This window comes from Panthera pardus, unplaced genomic scaffold, assembly GCF_024362965.1.
Source record: "Panthera pardus isolate Hobbes unplaced genomic scaffold, ASM2436296v1 HiC_scaffold_7, whole genome shotgun sequence".
NCBI classification, from domain to species: Eukaryota; Metazoa; Chordata; class Mammalia; order Carnivora; family Felidae; genus Panthera; species Panthera pardus.
This window is the reverse complement of record NW_026527002.1, coordinates 41,110,293-41,130,497: the sequence shown is the minus strand read 5'-3', so window position 1 is coordinate 41,130,497 and position 20,205 is coordinate 41,110,293. Positions and strand designations below refer to the sequence as shown.

General features: G+C 42.3%; 1 protein-coding gene across 2 annotated transcripts; it reads left to right on the top strand.

The window, feature by feature from the left end:
- The first annotated feature begins 1,399 nt into the window (after positions 1-1,399).
- On the top strand, positions 1,400-19,670 carry TP53INP1 (tumor protein p53 inducible nuclear protein 1). 2 transcript variants are annotated; one of them, XM_019453510.2, is made up of 5 exons: positions 1,400-1,623; positions 9,343-9,602; positions 10,151-10,508; positions 13,676-13,713; positions 14,821-14,925. In XM_019453510.2, the coding sequence occupies exons 2-4, from the start codon at positions 9,491-9,493 to the stop codon at positions 13,695-13,697; spliced, it is 492 nt and encodes a 163-aa protein (XP_019309055.1). In that variant the 5' UTR covers positions 1,400-1,623; positions 9,343-9,490; the 3' UTR covers positions 13,698-13,713; positions 14,821-14,925. The 2 variants fall into 2 exon arrangements, with proteins under 2 accessions (XP_019309055.1, XP_019309054.1); XM_019453509.2 differs by lacking the exon at positions 13,676-13,713 and having other exon boundaries at positions 1,401-1,623; positions 14,821-19,670.
- Positions 19,671-20,205: the final 535 nt, after the last annotated feature.

The window sequence follows — 20,205 nt, the reverse complement described above, 5'->3', positions numbered from 1 at the left end:
GGGGTGAGCCTGATTTGCCAAAACCTAAAATCTAAAGCACACTCAATTCCATGAGATTGTCCAATCCAAGTTACAGCCTCAGTCTACCTCCTGAGGAAAGTTCAAATGGCCACCTTATTTTTGTTATTACTTCTGGGTATCAGAAAATCCCCTGAACTTTGAGTTACATCCTTTAAAACCAGGATTCTTGTGAGAGTCAGAATGGTGAGAGCCCTTCAGACACTGTATGATTATATCTGTGAGCAGTTGCTATAAATTTCGCCCTGGGTCAGAGAATTGCATCTCAGTACAAACAGGAACCAGGAGAGAAGAGATGCATCAACATGACTCCCTTGTCTCTGCCAGACACAGTTAATCCATCCATCTGCATACAGAACTTTGATTTGGAAAGCATCTGTTGGCTCACCCTTTCATTCTCTTCTCACTATAAATAACCGGTGAGCAGGTAGGCCCCATGTGAATGCCAACGGTATGCAGGTATGACAACAGTAAGAGGTCAGAGCTTCCGTGGGTCACTCTCGAGCTTGGATGCAGAGCCTAGGGAAGAAGCAGCTCTCCACGCTCCCCTCCCTCCAGGGTTCTTCAAGTCTGCTGGAGCAGAAGCCCGGCCAGATCACTGACCTCACTGACTTCAGGTTTGGTCTCATGGCCTCTTCTGCTCCGCCTGCCTGCAGGTTGAATCCTGAGCCTGCAGGCAAGTTCGGTCAGCTCCCAGTGTCAGTCACCACAGGGTGCTGGGGCCTGGCTCAAAAAGGAGGCTAAGGGGGCCAGCATCCCCTGTACCTAGAACCAGACTTTCCTTCCCAAGAAGCCCAAGAAGCGGGCCTGGAGCTGCCTTTACAGAGCCATGTCTAAGGCTTTACCCCTATATTGGCCTGAACAGGCCTCTTGGGGTCTCTGGCCTCCATCACTCTCAACGCCTTTTTTTTTCTTTTTTTTTCTGCTCACAGCAAAAACTGCTGTGTCCCTCAGTGCCCCAACCCCTTGGCCCCTGCCCCCTTACTGGGGCAGACGGGCCACTGGGGTCGGGCTCTTCCTCTCACCTTTCCCGTTCTCCTCACACTCCCGCGGGTTCCCATTTCTGTTCGCCCCCAGGCCCGCCTGGCCTCCCCTCCCCTCCCAGTGGCCCCAGTGCCGGCACCCACCCTCTCACACCCTTCTCGCCCTCCCTTCCGCTCGCCCCTCTTCTCGCCCCTCGGCTTTTGTTGCCCGGGCTTGTTTCTAACTTGAGAGCGTCGCCCGGCTCGGCGCCAGGTCACGTGCGTTAGTGACAACCTCTCGCAGGGCGGCCCCGGGCCCCCCGCGCCGCCGATTGGTGGGATCGGGCCTGGCGCGGCCCCGGGGCGGGGCGGCCGGGCGGGCGGGCCCGACGGGCGGGCGCAGCGGCCGATCAGCTGTTCCGAGCGCTGCACAACAACAAAAGGAGCGAGACGGGCGGCCGGCGGCCAGCAGCTCAGCACCACGACCGCCGGACCTGCCCCGCGCCCCGCGCCCCGCGCTCTGCGCCCGCTGGCCGGGGAGCCGCAGCTACCTCAGCAGAGCCCCGCGCCCGTGCGCGCCGGTCCCCTCCGAGCGGCGCGCCCGCTTCCCTCGCCGCCGGTCCCCGCTGCCGGTGGGGCCCACGTAAGTGCGGGCGGGGCCGGCGCCCCGGGCCGCTCTCTCCCGCCGTCCCGCGGGCCTCGGGCCGGGCACCCTCCGCGCCTCCCGCCTCCTCCCCTGGCGGCGGCCGGCCCGAGGCCCCGGGTGCGGGCGGAGGCGGACGAGCCCGGCGCTGGGCGGCGGGTGGGTGTTCAGTTTCTGTCTCCTCCTGCGAGCTTGGCCTGTTTTCTTGGCCGCGGCGGGACCTCCTCCTCCCCTTACTCCTCCTCCTCCTCCTCCTCCTCCTGCTCCAGCACTCGGCCGTTGGACTGGCGTCGGGGGCTGCGGGAGGAGCGACCTCGGCGCCCCGCTCCGCCGGCCCCGCGGCCCTGCGCTCCTCGCCTCCTCCGCCAGCCCTCGCGACACCGGCTCGCTCCCGGTAGCACCAAGGGTCCTGCGGCGCCGGGGAACCCCCCTTTCTTGCCCGGCGACCAGCGCCTGAGTGTCCCAGGTGTCCGCCTGTCCGCCGCATGTCCCCTGACCCTGCCTGATCTTACACATCACTATAGGAGATTGCACCTGTGGAAAGGACACTGTATTTGCCCGTCAGGAGTAAAATCCTAATCGTTTTGGTCGCTGACGCCGATTGGGACCTTACTCTGTGCCAGATACGACATCGAGGGCTTTACGTGCATTATCTCCGTTGCTCCTCGCAGAGACCCTCTGAAGTAGACTTTATTATCTTGTGGATAGGAAACCCGAGGCCCAGAGAGATTAAGTTATTTTACTCGAGGCCACACAGCCAATTAAAAGGAAACGGTGTTTTCTCTTTCAAAGTTGCAGATGAATTTATATGTGGGCATGCCTCATTTTGTATTGTATTTCGCAATTACGTCTTTCGTCATCTTCTGTGCCAGTTCCAAATTAGAGTGGGTTAAGGAAGAGCCCCTTTCCATCTGTAACTTCCAAGAACTTGGGCATTTGTTGCTAAAAGAGCCTTTTCTGAATGCAGAGTAGTTTCCGAAAAGGGGAGGAGAAAGTGACCCATAGGGTCATTGAACAGTCCTAATAATGAGGTACCCCCAGATCCTGAAATCATTTGCGTGGTAATTGAAATACATTTTTCATTGCAGATGTGAAAATCCCCGGGAAGCTTTTGATTTTTAAGTCCCAGCCACTATCATTCTGAATGTGCAGCATAATTTTTAAGAGCTCCTATCTGGAACCAAGACCTCATTAATTTATATGACCAAGGTCTCTTTTGTTTTTTCATCCCATCTTTTGTTCTTTTCTGTGAATGCTTGCTTGCTCACTCAATTGTTCCCTCCTGTTTCTCTTGGGAATGGTCCTACTTTCAAAATTTGAGGTTAACTGGCTAGGAGTTACCGCTTATTGCTGTCTTTGTCCACTGGCATTCAGCCTTCAGGGCAGACAGTGGTGGGTCCCTGAGAGGAAAAGCTCCCCATGACCAGTTGAATAGGCGGAGTAGGAGTGGAGCAAGCAAGGGCAGCTTTCTTGGCTTGGTTTTTCTGCAGTTTAAAATCAATTTTAAATTGAACGAGCGTATTTATTTTTCTAAAATAGGGAGGGTGGGATATAAAGAGAAAAATCATTTTGAGGCTGCTTTTCAGTGAAGACGTGTTAGTTCAGCCACCTGATATTTCGAAACTGTCAAGAAGCCACAACTGTACACATAGTTCGAAGTTAGATCATCAAAGTTGTGGGTTTTTTTTTTTTTTTAATTTAAAAATGTTGTTTTTGGAGCCGCCTACTGGCAGCCAAAACCAACTGAAAAGCACTGTTCTCTGAAATTCATAGAGCCCGAGTTGAGGCTGGAAGGAGCCTGAGCAAAATGATGTGCAGGGAAAAGCAAGACACTTGGAACCACACAGACTTATGCTCTATTGCTGGCTCCACACCTGACCAACTCTATCACTCTCAAGCAAGTTACTTAATTTCTGAGCCTAGTTTCCTTATTAGTAAAATGTGACAAATAAGTACCTCAACTCACTGTTATATATCACAAGTATTCAGTAGATTGTAGCTGTAATTATTATATAAACATTTTGTAGATAAAGGCATTCTGACCCAAAGGTGCTAAATGGCTTACAGTCACACAGCTGGCATGGAATGGAGTTAAATATTCCAAGTTATATTTCATATTCTGAGTTAATACTTACTGGCTGCCTGCTATGTGGCAGGCTCTATTCTAAGGGATACACACTTAATCCTCACATGGCACTATCTTCTCCATTTTAGGGATGAAAAAACTGAGGCACCAAAAGGTTACTAAATATCTTAACTTCATACAAGTTGCAAGTAGCGTAGCCAAGATTTCATACACAGCAGGGTAACTCCAGAGCCACACTACCTGTTGGTTGTTTGCCTGTCTCAAAAATAAGATAAATTATACTAACAAGCTCTTCTAGACTAGCAACGCCTTTTCTGAGTTCTCGAACTAGAATGCTCTTCCTCTTAAGTATTAAACTTAAAGGTATTAAACCACCTTTCTGCCCACTGAGCATTTCTAACTCATGTAATAATATGAAAAACATTAATGATAAAATGTTAAGTAACAAAGCAGGAAACAGCATTGTGCCTTCACTAGACTTTATGGTAAAAAGAAACCTTATGTGTAGAAGAAGCTAGAAGGAAATGCATAATACACCAACAGTGATTGTAACAAGGCAGTGGAATAATTGTTTTCCTTATTTATTTTCCAAACTTCCTATAATGTAGTTAATTTTATAAGGAAAAAGACGTGTGTGTGTGTGTGTGTGTGTGTGTGTGTGTGTGTGTGTGTGTGTGAGAGAGAGAGAGAGAGAAAGAGAGAGAGAGAGTGAGTGTGAGTAAGTAAGTGAGTGAGTGAGACAGGGACAAAGCTGCCTTCTTAAAATGCTGGTGCCCAGATACTTTGTTTCTTTTCTCCACTGGGATGAAACTGCCCTGGCAGGTTGGCTGAGGTTGGTTAGTTATCGTGTGGAGAGCTTGCACATGCCTCAAACAGCAGTACTACCTTACCAGTCTTCTTTGCCCCTCCCTCTTTGCTGAATTCCAGAATTTTATTTGTAAATTTGTCCTCTTAGGACAACTTCTTTCTCTGGAATTCTCATTTTAGTTTTATCCATTGCCCTAGAGTTGTAAATATCAACAAGTCCACAACAGGGGTGACTGGCTGGCTCAGTCCAGTAGAGCATCCAACTAGATCTCAGGATGAATTTGAGCCCCATGTTGGGGGTTTACCTTTTAAAAACTTAAAATTTTTTAAAAAGTCTGTGACATGTAGTGAGGAGTGAAGTCTGAAGTTCTGCTTTGACTTACGGCTTCACATAGAACCAGGCCCATCAAGAGCCTCCATTCCTGGGCAGGAGCCAAGGTGAAGAATAGCAGAGACTGGAGAGGGACGGTCCCTGGGTCGTCAGCAGGATAGGCTCTCAAGATTCTGGAGAGATTTTTCTAGAACTGCATTGTCCAGTATAATATGTAATGTGAATTACATGTATGTTTGAATTTTTTAAAATATTTCTTTATTTTGAGAGTAGAGGGAGGGGGAGGGGCAGAGAGAGGGGGGGAAAGAGAGAATCCCAAGCAGGCTCCATGCTATCTGTGCAGAGCCTATGTGGGGCTTCAACTCACAAACTGTGAGAACCTGAGTCAAAAAACAAGAGTTGGCTGAGCCACCTAGGCACCCTGTTTAAATTATTGAGCTATCTTACATTCTTTTTGAGGGGGTATTAAGTCTTTAAAATATACTCTGGTAGGGGCGCCTGGGTGGCTCAGTCAGTTGAGTGTCCAACTTCAGCTCAGGTCATGATCTCATGGTCCGTGAGTTCGAGCCCCGCATAGGGCTCTGTGCTGACAGCTCAGAGCCTGGAGTCTGCTTCTGATTCTGTGTTTCCCTCTCTCTCTGCTCCTCCCCTGCTCACACTCTGTCTCTCTCTCAAAAATAAAGATTAAAAAAAAATTTAAATATACTCTGGTATATATTTTAACCTATATCACATCTTAATTCACATGTAAAAATTTCATTGGACATGCTTAATCAATTGTTCTGAACATACTTGAATTTTTTCTAAGAATAGCTCAATTGTCAACTTCCAAATTTGAATTTTAAATGGGTTAAAATTAAATAAAATTTGAAATTCAGTTTTTTGGTCATACAAGTCATATTTCAAGTGTTCATCCACCCAGGGTGCCTTGCAGCCACCTCACGAACCGTTCTAGCATGTTGGGGTCTCTCCCGACAGCTCCTTTTCCTTTGTGACACCTACAGAAAGCAGGGTAAAGGAACTTTGCATAGTTAGCCCAACCCCACTTCTTCATTGTGCTAGAGTCTGTGGAGAGAGTAAAGATGTGATCCATTTTTCCAGTGGTAAGACTGAGGCTCAGGAGGGCTAAATTGTTTAGTCTGAGCCACCTGTGGTAGAGGGAAAGCCAGAACCCCCTACTGCTGGGGCCCAGGCCAGCACTCCTTCCCTAAGACGACTCTGTGTCCTGCCCGCAGGCTTCAAAAGGTGTGTCATGTAAATACCAGCTCTGACTCAGGACAGATGAGAATGAGCTCTTCCCTTGCCTGGCTGGGCTCCTGAATACTCTGCCCACCCACGGATGGTTGCTCTTGCAGGAAATAGGGGATATCTTAAGGCAGCCACTGACTTCAGGAAACCAAAAGAAAATTGACTTGTGCTGCCCTGTGGAAAGTTCCTCCAGAGACACCTTTCCTGTGGCAGAATTGTATATGTTCCAGGCGTAAGCTGGCTTCCATCACATGGGTTTGGAGCTGGAGCTAGAGGAGCGCAGTTTGCAGTCAGGAACCTGCAGCTAGCTGCCCGACCACCGTGGCCCCAGCATTGTTCTCTGCCTTCTCGCTGCCACCTAACTAACTGGCCTGGGCCCTGTTAAGTTACCCTGATGTGACATCGCTCTTGGGGGAACACGGTGCTCACTCAGGATGAGCAGGGGTTTTCTTGTGAGGTGCTCTGCTTCCTGCCCAGCAGCTCTGCCTTCCTAGCTGATGCAGGGCCTGCAGTCAGCCCTATACTCTGGAGAATTGGGATTATTCTCTCAACTATTTCAGCAGACACAGAATTGTACTTGGGACCAATGTATGCCTTTGTAATTTAAGATAAGGGGGGATTTTTTAAGTATCTTTTTTTCCCTCCTCACTTACGTGCTCAAAACCTTTACTTATGTCAGAACTTGTGGTAGCTCATCACCTACACCACAGTAGTAGGTCCAGCAAACTACACAAGCCCACTTTTCTCCTAATTTCTTTTACATGGAACATAAAGCTGAATTTGAATTCTGTACTAGAGCTCCAGCCTTCATGGTTTGGCCCTGCTGCTTTCCAGAAGGCTTTCAGGAAGACTGGTTATGCAAGTAACATTTCCTGTTGACTCTCTTTTAATAATTAATGGCTGATGATGATGGATTGTGACCACAACAGTGCTCAGATGTCATTTATTTGAACACACACTCGTAGTATTACACATTCGTAGTAGCATGCCAAACAGTTGTAGCACTCCCATTTGCACATAAAGAATTCAACCAAGAATCTCATCAAATACAGATTGTAACTACATGTACTGCTAAAAATGATGATTGTTTGAAAGTGAAGAAGGGTCGTGGCGCCCGGGTGGCTCCTTTGCTTGAGCATCCAGCTCTTGATTTTGGCTCAGGTCATGATTTCAGAGTCGTGATATCAAGCCCCGCATCAGGCTCTGTACTGAGAGTGGAGCCTGCTTAAGATTCTGTCTCCTTGCTCTCTGCCCCTCCCCCACTCGTGTGCATACACATGCTTGCGTGTGTGCTCGCCTTCTGTCTCTCTCTCTCTCTCTCAAAATAAATAAATAAATAAATAAAAGAAAGTGAAATGTCAAGAGTCTGAAGTTAGATTCAAGGCTGATGCTGGTGAGAAAGAGTATCATTTAGGAAGATGCTTTTCACTATCCCTGGATGGTCTCATCTACTCATGGTTTCTGTCACTCCCTTTTGTTGACAACTCCCAAATCAGTGCCCCCAGCTGAGACCATGCCCTTGAACTCCAGAGCCCTATATCTAGCAGTCTACTAGACATCTCCAGGTTCATGACTTGCAGATGCCCAAATTCAGCTTGTCCAAGATGCCCAGCCTATGCCTTCTGCAGTATGCCTCTTCCACTAAATGGTCCTGCCATCTCCCCAGTTGGCCAAGCCATAAACCTGGGTCATCCTTGACTTTTCATTTCTGGCTTACATGGTCCTACAGGATCTGTTTCCTGCTTAGCACCCCTAGCGCGCTCTCACACCTGTCCATCTGGATCTTCAGCCATACAGAAGCTGCCACATTCTCACTCATCTGCAGGTTTCCGGTGTTCCTTCTCCCCCTTCCTCCATTCTTGATCTTCTCAACCACTCCAGATCAAAGTAATTTACTGCAGGAATCCTTCCTGACGTCTACCTGTGTAGATCTGAGGAACACTCAGTACTTTTTCCATGGCATTCATCACATTACCTGTCTTCCCCTGTGCTTAGCACTCTGCTTGATGCATGATACGTACTCAGTAAATATTTGTAGAATAATAGTTGACACTGACTGAGAATTTGTGCCAAGTGCCTTGCTAAGTAGGTTGCCTGCATTATCTCATTTCACAAGAGTGGGGTCAGGGAGACCATCTAGGAGGTGGTGATTGGCAAAGTCCAAAGGGACACCAGATTGGTTTCAACTAGGATAAAAGTGGTGGCAAGAAGTGGGCAGATTTGAGGCACGTGCTCAGCTAGAGTCAACAGGACTTGGTGAGAATTTGGTTGAGGGGTTGGGTAGGGAGTGGAAGGAGTCAAGGGTAACCGCTGGGTGCTGCTGCTTCTCCTTGCTGAGAAGAGAAAGAAGGACAGTGTAAGTTTGTGGGGAAATAATTAAAAGTTCTCTTTGGTATGTGTTAGGATTGATATGCCTATCAAGTAACCAGGGAGAAATGGATATATAAATCTGGATTTCTGGAATAAGATCAGACAAGCCTGGAGTTCCTCATTTAGAACTCACAGAACTCCATGAGGTAGAACTATTGCCAGCTGAAGTAGTGTAACTTCCTAACTCGCGCAGAGCAAAAGCAGCAGAGACGGCATTTGAACCCAGGCACACTGACTACAACACCTTCCTGCTTGCCACCACGCGGTGAATGGTTTCCAGTTCTAGTTGCTGTCATCCTCAGTTTTCTATGGCATAAATTTCCCTGTGCCAGCTGTAGAAATTGTTTTGAAGGCCAAATCATGCTGTACCTACTGATTTTAAATGGAATTGGGTCTGCTTGCAGCCCTGTAGAAGAACAGAACAGAAGAGAAAATGAGCCAGGGAAACATGGCAGACATCTGGCCCTGCTGCAGCCTTCCTTTGGCAGCTTCGGGGCAGTTGAATATCATATAGCAAGACCGTTAGTATCTAGTTTTTCTCTTCTTACGGGAAAGGAGTATGTCACCTTGAAATACATAATTCAGATTGATCCCTTATAAAAGCACAGATGTGGAAAAGAGCCTTTCATTTCACATGTAAGATGTTCACAGGTTGCATTGAGAACTCAATTCATAATGGTTTATAGATGAAAGGTACTGCATTTCTTGTGTTTGATGCCTGCTGGAAGGGAACGGCTGTAACTGTAGACTAAGGCATGAGCTTTCTTCTAGAGGGGTGTGCACGTGTGTGTGTGGGCACATGCTTTTAAAACCACACACACATATTATATAAATATATACTGATTTGAAATAACCTTCTTTTCCTGTTTTATTTTAGGGATAATGATTCTTCTTGCTTCCCACCTAAGTTGAATAAGCACCTCGTGCACTTTAATCTCCTGTCGTGCCATCAGGCTGACTGAAGACAGTGTTTTGAAATCTCAGCTATAAAGACATCCCGCCAAAGTCTCAATCTTGCCTTAACGATGTTCCAGAGACTGAATAAAATGTTTGTGGGCGAAGTCAATACTTCTTCCAATCAAGAACCAGAATTTAGTGAGAAAGAAGATGATGAATGGATTCTTGTTGACTTCATAGGTAAGGTATTCTCAGCAGTTAATCATCACAGCAAAAATGGAAACTCTTGCATCTGAGTTTTTGCAGAAGTAAACCAGTAACTTTGAAGGTTTTTAAGCCTTTAAAGTAAATAAGCAAGAATTTGTCTAAAATAATTGCAGGAAACATCCTGTGCCAGATAATCAGTCAGTGAAGTTGATTGACGTCAGATCTTCCAGTTTTGCAACTCTCATACCCTGCTCAGATCAGATGCACTTTAATAGGAAATCCTTGTAACCCACATTGCTCATCATGTTTACTTTAGCAGGATAGAAAAATCGTCTCCTGCAAAGCCACCGTAATACATCTGATGCAGTGATACACCACACATACACACACACTAGGTGCTCAGAAGTTCTTTTATAATCATTGAGTGAATGTAGATGCTTTTGTGTCTGACCTAAATGAAAGGAGAAATGTGAACATCAGCTAACAGTATCATCTCTTCTTTTTCTGTGCTCTCAATCTGCTGTCATTGTGATGCCCATCCTCCCGTGGGACTTCACCAACGTATGTGGACTGTGATGTAGACACTTGCACTGGTTTCTCAGCAGCAGAAGATGAAGAAGAAGACATCAGTGAAGAGTCACCTACTGAGCACCCTTCAGTCTTTTCCTGTTTACCTGCATCTCTTGAGTGCTTGGCTGATACAAGCGATTCCTGCTTCCTCCAATTTGAGTCCTGTCCAATGGAGGAGAGCTGGTTTATCACCCCTCCCCCATGTTTTACTGCAGGTGGATTAACCACTCTCAAGGTGGAAACCAGTCCTATGGAAAACCTTCTCATCGAACATCCCAGCATGTCTGTCTATGCTGTGCATAACTCCTGCCCTGCTGTCAGTGAGGCCAGCTGTGGGGCTGATGAATTTCATAACCCAAGTAGCCCCAGGTACGTTGTAAGTGCAGCTGACCCTTGTACAACGTGGCTTTGAACCGCATGGGTGTACTTATACACAGAGTTGTTTTTCTTTTTTTCTTTTTTCTTTTTTTTTTTTTTTTATGAACACAGTACAGTACTGTAAATGTATTTTCTGTTCCTTATGGTTTTCTTAACATTTTCTTTTCTCTGGCTTACTTTATTGTAAGCACACAGCAGGTAATACATATAACATGCAAAATATGTGTTAATTGGCCGTTAATGTTATTGGTAAGCTTCCCAGTCAGCAGTAGGCTATTCGCAGTTAAGTTTTTGGGGAGTCCAAAGTTGTACATAGATTTTGAACTGCACAGGGGCTGGTGCCCCTAACCCCTGAGTTGCTCAGGGGCCAACTGTATTTTATTCTGTCCATGGGCAGTCTGTTCGGCATGCATTTTATTTGTTTCTACTACAACTTGAAGCTAATTTTTTAGAAGATGCAGAGTAATATTAGAGATTTATGAAGGCATGTCTATAGTGCACAAGGTAGTAGATGGTATAAAAAAAAGTGTTCATTTTACATTTTCAAAAAAATTCATTAGAATACAGCCCCAATTATATAATGCAGAACTGTTGCATTTATAGTACTCTGCTGGTTGGGGCGGCTGGGTGGCTCAGTCAGTTAAGTGGCCGGCCGACTTCGGCTCAGGTCATGATCTCACGGTCTGTGAGTTCGAGCCCCGTGTCGGGCTCTGTGCTGACAGCTCAGAGCCTGGAGCCTCCTTCAGATTCTGTGTCTCCTTCTCTCTCTGCCCCCACCCCTCCACTCTCTGTCTCTGTCTCTCAAAAATAAATAAACATTATACACACACACACACACACACACACACACGCACGCACACACACACCCGTACTCTGCTGGTGACCAGAAAGAAAAGACTAGCATTTCTGCTAAGTGTCTTAGAATATAACTCTGGCACTTTATACACTGAGTTATTTGGTGTATCAAATTCAACAAGAATAGTATATCTTAAAATAAAACTCTTATTTTCTTCCAAGTGGTCTTAACTGGGTTGCATCAAATGTCACTTAACCTCAAAAACCTGGCAGATCTCAAGTATGAGTTTTCTGTCTTACGGAGGAAAGGCTTCATACCCAAACAATACTTTTTTGTTGTGTGGAGTTCAAGGGGTCTGAAAGGCTCTGTTTGAATGGCAGATGGGTTGAGGGCTTGGAAAGGTTCAGGGAGAGAGTACCTTGTCAATAAAGATTGACATGTTCCCAAGCAAACTTACAGAAATACTGTCACCTTTATCCAGCGAGCATTTTCAAGATTGCTCCCACCTGCTAAAATAAAGTCTATGGCCTTGTTAATCAGCTCGAATTCTGGCTAGTCATGATGCATGGTAGTGAGCTGTGCCTGTGGTATTACGATGTTTTGGTGATGTTGGTACCGACTTAATTCTCTAAATACCTGTTAAGGCTACAGGTGAATTGGAATCTTTGGAGCAGCTCAGAATGTTCCTGTAGTTAGTCCTGTAGTCCAAAGGGCCTCTTTTTAGATTGTCCAGGCTCTACCTTGACTAACTGGATCATTGTATATATTTTCTACTATTTCCTGTTTGCCAGATAATAAACAAAACCCAGGCAGCTCATTAATTTAACTTTACCAGAGTTTGCTGCACTCATAAGTCTTAATATTGTAGATAATCTCGTCATCTTCTATGAGGATAAACATATCCTTTACCAAATTGAAAAATAATTTGCTTATATAGTTACCCAGGCTTTGTACTGGGTAAGATCTTTGATGGGAAATGTTACTTTAACTGGCACTTTGTTCAATGCTGTAAGTTTATCAAGAGATCAGTGTCTCAGGCATTTCAACAAAAATTTAAAATGAGATTTTTTAGACATGGTATTGATTAAATTGCCATATAGTCTATTCAAATTAATTTCTTCACTTCTTAGAAATCCTTCCCACCTGGTTCTGATCTCACCTCTGTGGAATTGGACTCAAGAGTTTCCCATGATTAATAGTCACTATAAACTTACTGGGATTTGTGTACTTACTTCTCAGTGTTTAAAGCATGTGTGTATGTATATACAGCACTTTATAAATAACATTATTACAGAAGCAGTACATATGCATTGCAGGAAGTTAGAAAATGCAAATATGTAAAAATTAAAAAATTTAAAAAGACACTTGTACTACCTAGAGATGGATGCTGTTAACACCCTAGAGTGTATCCTTCCAGGTGGTTTTTTCTCTATATGCCCACAAGTTTGTACACGCGTGCACACACACACACACACACACATTTTTAACCTAAAGGGATCAAGTTGTATATACTTGTATATAGTTGTGTAATCTGCTTCTTTAGGCAATGGTCTCCACCTTTTTTTTTCCCAGTAAAATTTCATTTCATCTACTACCCAAACTATACTCTGTTTTCTGCACCAGAGCCCAGAATATTTCACCTAGTTTTGCCCAGACAAGCATCCAGTCCAAGACCATGCGCTGCGTCTGGTTATGTGTTTGAGGTTTTGATGCAGTCATTATGCTCATTGTCTGTATCTTGTTTGTTTTTATATCTTGTTATATGTTTTGGTATAACATGTAAGAAAGTTAAACAAATATGTGCTTTTCCATATATATAGGATCAAAAGAATACCCTTAACTTCATATGAATTCTTTCTGAACATAGGAAAGTACTGCAGACTATCTTAGTTTTATAAAAACTAAATGTTTTTAACATCTTTATTTCTGGATTTCAAATTCTTATTTACAAAAGCCCACTAAATCAAGATAGATCAGGTGTTACCAACATTAGGATGGCTATGTAGTAAATATCTGTATTTTCTGAGCAGGAAACAAATCATGTCTTTCAGAAGTTAGATTGCTTCCATCCTGTCTATCCTTGGGAATATTACCATAAAGCATTACATAAAGCATGTAAGAATAAGGTGCTTCATAATTACTGTAGATGGGCTTCAGAGTGTGTGTTTTATTGCATTTTGACCTTTATAAGTATTGTTTATGAAGGTTTATGTGCTATCATAATCTCAAGTAATACATGTGCCTTTAATGACCCATAGTAAGCCAGTTTTAATATAGAAAATGCACCATGTCCTAACAGTAAAATTAAGTAGCATTTTAAATCTTACTAGTGATTTAATAGTTCACCATTTAACATTTGTAGGGCCAGGAAAAGCTGCTTATAAGACTCACTGGCACAGAGTAAGTATATTCCCTTTGAGACTGTGTGATATGTGTTATCAGTCTGAACAGGAAGGTTAAGAACTCAAAATGCCCACCTTTTAAAAACTGCTCTCTTTGTATTAACTTCTTTCTATTAGTTTCTTAATGTGATTCCCTTTAATTCTACTATTTTTTTAAAAATCTTTAAAAAATAATAGCATTTTCCTCTAGTGATTATAGCCACAATTTATAACTGCCCATGTTGTGTAAAATAACCCTAAAACTCTTAAAACTCTTCATGTTATGTGTTAATTTAGTTTACATCTATCCTATTAAATTAGCTTTTAATATATAAGACAGATAATAACCACATGGTTTGTAGCCGGATTTTAAGATATGTTCTCCTCAGGTCTTTGTAACATTTCTATGCAAATGCCATTCCAAACTGTGCCCTGTTGTGATATAAATTTTATAGTAAGCAGGTAGCTTTTTATCTATAAAAATGTTAAATGAGTAGAATTTTCTATGCATGTTTCTATTACATAGAGACCTGCAGCTTATTTCCTGGAACCGTTACTTAGAGACAGAAAACGTGTGAAGGTGCAGTTAGCATAGTTCACCAGTGTCAACCTGCTTCATAACAGTCTTTGGAGTAAGACCTGTATTAGAATCTTGGTTGTATGAGGTAGTAGTTGTGACTTTATCGTTGTTGAGCCTCAGCTTCCTGATCAGTAAAATTTGAGAATTAATATGTTTTCCTTTTAAGATTATGTCGAGAATTAAATACATTATATTTGCAAATACAGATATGCAGTAAATGTTAGTTCTCCTCACAGAAAAACTTATCTAATGCTGCATAATTGAAATTCATTCAAAATGTAAAGCACTTTTTAAAAGACAGTCTACTTAATCCCCCCCAACCCCCGCTGTGGATTATATGGCATATTTCTGTGAAAAGGTGGTTTCTCCTTTCTAACATTATCAGTCATTGTGGTTACAAAATATAAACTTGTCTGTCAGCCATCAGACAGTAAGATCTCTTTCAACCACAAATCAGTGTGGCAAATTGAATCACTAAGTAACTTCTTCAAGTTCATGAATAACGTACTCTGTTACTGAATGCATCCTCGTGTTTTTCTGTTTCAGAGTGGAAGCTCAGGATGAGATGGGGCAGCACATTCACTGCTATGTTGCAGCTCTTGCTGCTCATACAGCTTTTCTGGAACAACCCAAGAGCTTTCGCCCTTCCCAGTGGATAAAAGAACATAGTGAAAGACAGTCTTTAAACAGAAATAGCCTTCGTCGCCAAAATCTTACCAGGGACTGCCACTCTAGGCAAGTCAAGCACAGTGGCTGGGCCGTCCATCAGCCCTGCCCACGTCAGTACAATTACTAAGAATTTCAAGGTTGATTGGTTTCTCTTGGTTTGTGCATATGTGTGTGGATGTATGTGTACGGACAATGAAGATGCTGTTTCAGCCAACTGATGACCAATCACATAGTTTTATCAATGTGTTTAGACACTATCTTGAAAACCAGATTTACATGCTGTGTATCACATAATGCCTTGCTTTTAACATTTACTTTTTTGTAAATTTTTTCAGAATATTTTTGGAAACATATCAATACAGTTACAGTGTTTGGTGTTTTGGGATGTCTTTAAATCTGTTAAGGTGTATATGAGTTAGCATTCTAAAGACATTTCTTCCCAAGTATGAGGATAGGCATCTTTCAATTTCATTTTATTTTGTATTAATCAATATTTCGAGTAAGCAAAAATTTATTCTCAGGGTCAGCCATACACTTTATTGACCAGTACTTGATAATCTTTTGTGTATATAGCGAATACATTTTTACACACTAACATGAGCATTAACAGGTGATAGTTGCCATGGATATAATGGAATTATGGCTGAACTTTCTCTTGAAAGAAAACTTGATATATTTCTGTGTGTACAGGTTTTTTGTTTTTTTTTTTGTTTTTTTTTTTTCCAGATTAGCCATACAGTTCATTTTGGAATTCAGGTACATTAAGTGTTAGTGAACAGTGCTTTCAGTAATTCCGATGTGACTGTGTGACGTGGTACAGAGACATTACAAGGATCGTGGGACAGAAGCGCTGTCTCACATGCAGAGGGGATCCGTCAGATCTGTGAAATTGTGTTTGGGAAAATGTATGTCTCCACCTACCCCATTAGTCCACCATTTGACTTGTGTGGATTCTTTCCTGCCGGCTCTGCCCACTTGGCACTTCACATCAGCTGTAAATTCAGAAGTACCTGTCCAGGCACTTTAGTGACTTCTTATTTATAACTGTCCAAGGAAAAAGAGGTAGGCTTTGTATTTCTGATACGGTGACGGATCATCTGCTGTGGAGCCTGCCCTGCTGAGTGGCAAGCGAGGCTGAGAAGGAATTCCTGGTGACAACTTTTCCTAGCATCTAGATGAAGAGTGACGGGTTGGCTTCCTTGAGTTCTCTTTTTTTTTTTTTTCCCTAACTCGGGCTTCAGGCAGAATCTTTAACCACTTTGGCCTCTGTTTCCTCCACCTATGGGGGAGTAGTAGTATTTACCTCCCTCACGGTCGTTGTGCGCACTGTGTACTGATGGAAGTGGGCTGTCCAGGACTGAACCTTGTGTGAAATCCCAGGGGCCTCTCTACTGAACCTGATGGTGGGGGTGGGGCCACAACTGTTCTTCAGAGTGTTGGTGCTAATGAGGCCAGGGTTCAGGGCTCGAGTCACATGGAGGCCAGTTATTTATCATTTAGAGAAAATCTATCTTACCTCTAGCCGGTCACTTTATTTTTTTAGCGATTGTGATGGGTTTTGCTGAGCCATCCACATTCACCAATTTCCTCTCAAACTAAACTAAACATAGACAATCCAAAGCACATTCTACTGACAAACAGTAGTATCACCTTTGTGGTCAAAGAGCTTATTTTTCCAATGCCTCTGCAACCCTAATTAAGTAAATACATGTCTATACAAGGTTTTCAAGGGAAAAAGCAGCATATAGTTATGTGAAGTATTATATTTTCTAATAACCCTGTAGCAGCTGGATGCAGGGAACTATGGGAGACTTTTTCAAGTGAAGAGCTGAGCTCTTTTCTGACCAGGGCTGGGAAGTTTGGAGGCGGAAGACGTCACACAGCATCGTCAGATGGTGGCGGTAGGTGGTTCTTCCACTGGCTGTGACGAAGTGCCAGGAATGTCTCTTTAGAACAAGAGTTTAGACCCCCTGCTTTCCTTATTCCCTTTCCATTTGAACCACCCCTTTATTTATTTGTTTTCTAACTAGGGGCCAAGTCTGTAAAGTTTTGTCAAACTGAGCTAGAAGTTATTTTGTTACTATTTGTGTTTACGAGAGTTGAGAGGTGAGGTAGAGTTTTCATGAAGGTGTGTATGTTTTACATCGTGTCTGTCTCTAGGGCCATATGTTGGTAACTTGAAAATATACCAGCTAAATGTTTTCTGGATGTAAGCCTCTGACTATATGGGGGTCTCTTTTTTCATATATTACATGCAAGTTGTTAGTACCTCACAAGCTACAGAAGTTCAGCCATGAGAATTTGTTTGGCAGCATGAACAGATTTGTGTATAACATAGCTAGGATTTTTTTTTTTTTTTTTTACTATTATTTTTCAAATTTCCTGATACCTGAAATACATCTACATCTCTGTCAGTTATTGACTTTTTTTCTGGCCTTCTCTGGACCTAGTTTTTTATGGTTTATACCTGGAAAACAAATACTTTCAGGCTTGGGATTTTTTTTAGGGTTATCATGCCATCTGTCATATCATACTGTGGTTTTTGTATCAGTATCTAAGTTTTCTGTCTTAAATTGGCACATGTTAGAATGGAAGAAAGTGGTTACGTAATTCATTTGAAGTTCTTGGTCATTAGGGGTTTGTTTGGCATCTACTACGTGTGGTACCAGGATGATGTTGACCTGTTAAGTATTCCTTGAAACATGGCCAAAATGCAATTTATTATAAGTTAATTATTATTTTTGCTCTTGTAAATATTAGTGGTTTACATAAATGTGCTTCAGTGCATATTTCTTAAAAATTCAAGCAGTGAGAAATAAGACCCCTCCGAATTTAGTGCTCTACTTCTAAACTGATAATATATAGAACGTTACTTGGAAAAAGTCTGGAATGTGTGGTGCACAAGCAGTGCTTCATGGATGAGTCCCTTAGTTTTTATAACGCACCGTGTTTCTCAAAGTTTGTGTTTTCATTAATAAAACATTTTATAATGTGTATTCTATGTTTGTTACTTTTTCTTTCTCCACTAATTATGTATTGCACTGTGAGCTGAAGATTAACCCTGCATTATTTATCTTCTGTGGCAATGCATTTATATGGCCGGGCAGGTGGGGGATTTTTTTTACAGAAAGGTTCACAGTGATTGGATGTTTGACTTTCTACTCCAGCGAGCTGTTTCTACATTAATTTCCTGTACATTTTCCCAGTTCCCATGCAGGCTGTTCCTGTTTACATACCTTCTCTGTTTTATCAGTGCTTTGATTCTAGTGAGAACACAGTTTACTGAAAACTTGAGAGGGCGCTCAGCATCGCCTGTTGTTTTTCCTTCTCAAATCTGTGTAGTACAGTGGTTTGTTATCTTTACATCTTCATTGAATGTAAGTGTTTTCGCTATCCTCTTCTTCAAGGAAATATATTGTCTTTCTATATCTTGAGAAAAAAAGAACAAAAAAGAGTGTCTTTCTTATCCTGTTTTTCTTTGAATTGTAAACAAACAAACAAAAAAATGAAGGACTCCAACTAGAAGATAAACATTGAAGTTTAAATAGGTTAGTGGAGAAAGTTTAAGAGTTTCCAAGTGTCTTTGTTTTTAGAATCAGTTAAGAGACTGCTCCTTGTACTGGAGACACTAGCATGTTTGTAATGTTACCTTAAAACTATCTTCATTTTATAAGGCCCATTCATGCTGGCTAAATTCTTTTAAAAGTTGGGCTGTTCTCATGGATGGCTTCACTGTCAGCCATGTTGATGCATTATCAATGGCATCCTTATCTACTTATTTTAATGCTGAAAATTTTATATGAAATGCTTTATTTAGGAAACCTACCTAATTCAGTGGTGTCAGCCTTGCCACGTACCAATTTCACTTGAAATACGACACCAGTTACAGTGGTTTGGGGTGGAGAAAGAGGGACCGGAAAGCATACAGATAAGGATATTTCTTTCTCTTTGCAACAGTATCCTTTATGGGGGAGGAGAGGTTACTATTCAAAGGAAGGCAGCTTCAGTGGATGTTTTATATATCGTTTAGAATTTTCCTTACAACATATTTTTTTAATTGTATAATTGTTAAATGCCCCATTTTGCTCTGTATTTGCCTGAAGTTTTAGTATTTGTTTTCTAGATGGACTTCTAAAAACCAAATCAGTACTTGGGGAGCTAGATGTGTGTGTATCTAAGCTTGATGTGTATGAGTGGTTTTTGCTTGCTTTTTGGTTGCATTTTCCTCCAGAAGTTTGGAATTTTAATCAATAATTGTGTGTTGTTATTACTTTTTTGAGTGGCTTGGTTTTTTTGTCTCAAGTAAAATTGTGAACACATTTGCTTTTCAAAGACAGGGCATCAGTTATAGAGACTGAAGAGTATTGTAGATTGTACTATGTGCCTTCTTGATGTATTCCTAAACACAGATTTTTTTCAACTTGAAAACTCAAAAGGGACATTTGGTTAGATTATATACTGTACATCATCTATGCATAAATGGCAGCTTGTTTTCTTGAGCCACTGTCTAAATTTGTTTTTATAGAATTTTTTATACTGATTGGTTCATAGATGGTCAGTTTTATACACAGACTAAACAATACAGCACTTTGCCAAAAATAAGTGTAGCATTGCTTAAACATTGTGTATTAACACCAGTTCTTTGTAATTGAGTTCAGTGGTGCGTTTTGCACTACTTGGAGTTGTGGTTTTTAATCTGTCAGTAAATAAAATGTTCTTTAACTTCACATTCGTCTGATTCTCTTATTTTATCTTTATGGTCATCAGCCTTAAAACTAGATACAACTGAATGAAATTACTTGCTGTTTAGTTTTACTTGCCCAGAATATATGTTTACTATTCACTTTAAATACTGTTTTTGAAACTTGTATAAAATTAGTATGTTAAAATTTTTCACCTGAAATGCATGAACATTTAAGTGAACATGAATTTGAGAATGACTTCCAGCCAGTACCTTTCCTTCCGACCAATCTGTGTTTAAAAAAAAAAAAACAGATTAAAAAAAAATTTTTTTTAATGTTCATTTATTTTGAGAGAGAGACAGAGCGTGAGCAGGGGAGGGGCAGAGAGCGAGCGAGACACAGAATCCAAAGCAGGCTCCAGGCTCCAAACTGTCAGCATAGAGCCCCACACAGGGCTCAAACCCACAAACCGTGAGATCATGACCTGAGCTGGAGTCAGATGTTCAACTGACTGAGCCACCCAGGTGTCCCCAAATAGAGAATTTAATACAGAATTTAATACACTAGTTCTTAGCCTTTG

Excerpts from the sequence above, each read along its gene's own strand:
- TP53INP1 (XM_019453509.2), top strand. The coding sequence starts at position 9,491 with ATGTTCCAGAGACTGAATAAAATGTTTGTGGGCGAAGTCAATACTTCT. Across the intron at positions 9,603-10,150 it reads GATTCTTGTTGACTTCATAG|ACACTTGCACTGGTTTCTCA; the intron begins GTAAGGTATTCT and ends ACTGTGATGTAG. Across the intron at positions 10,509-14,820 it reads CATAACCCAAGTAGCCCCAG|AGTGGAAGCTCAGGATGAGA; the intron begins GTACGTTGTAAG and ends TTTCTGTTTCAG.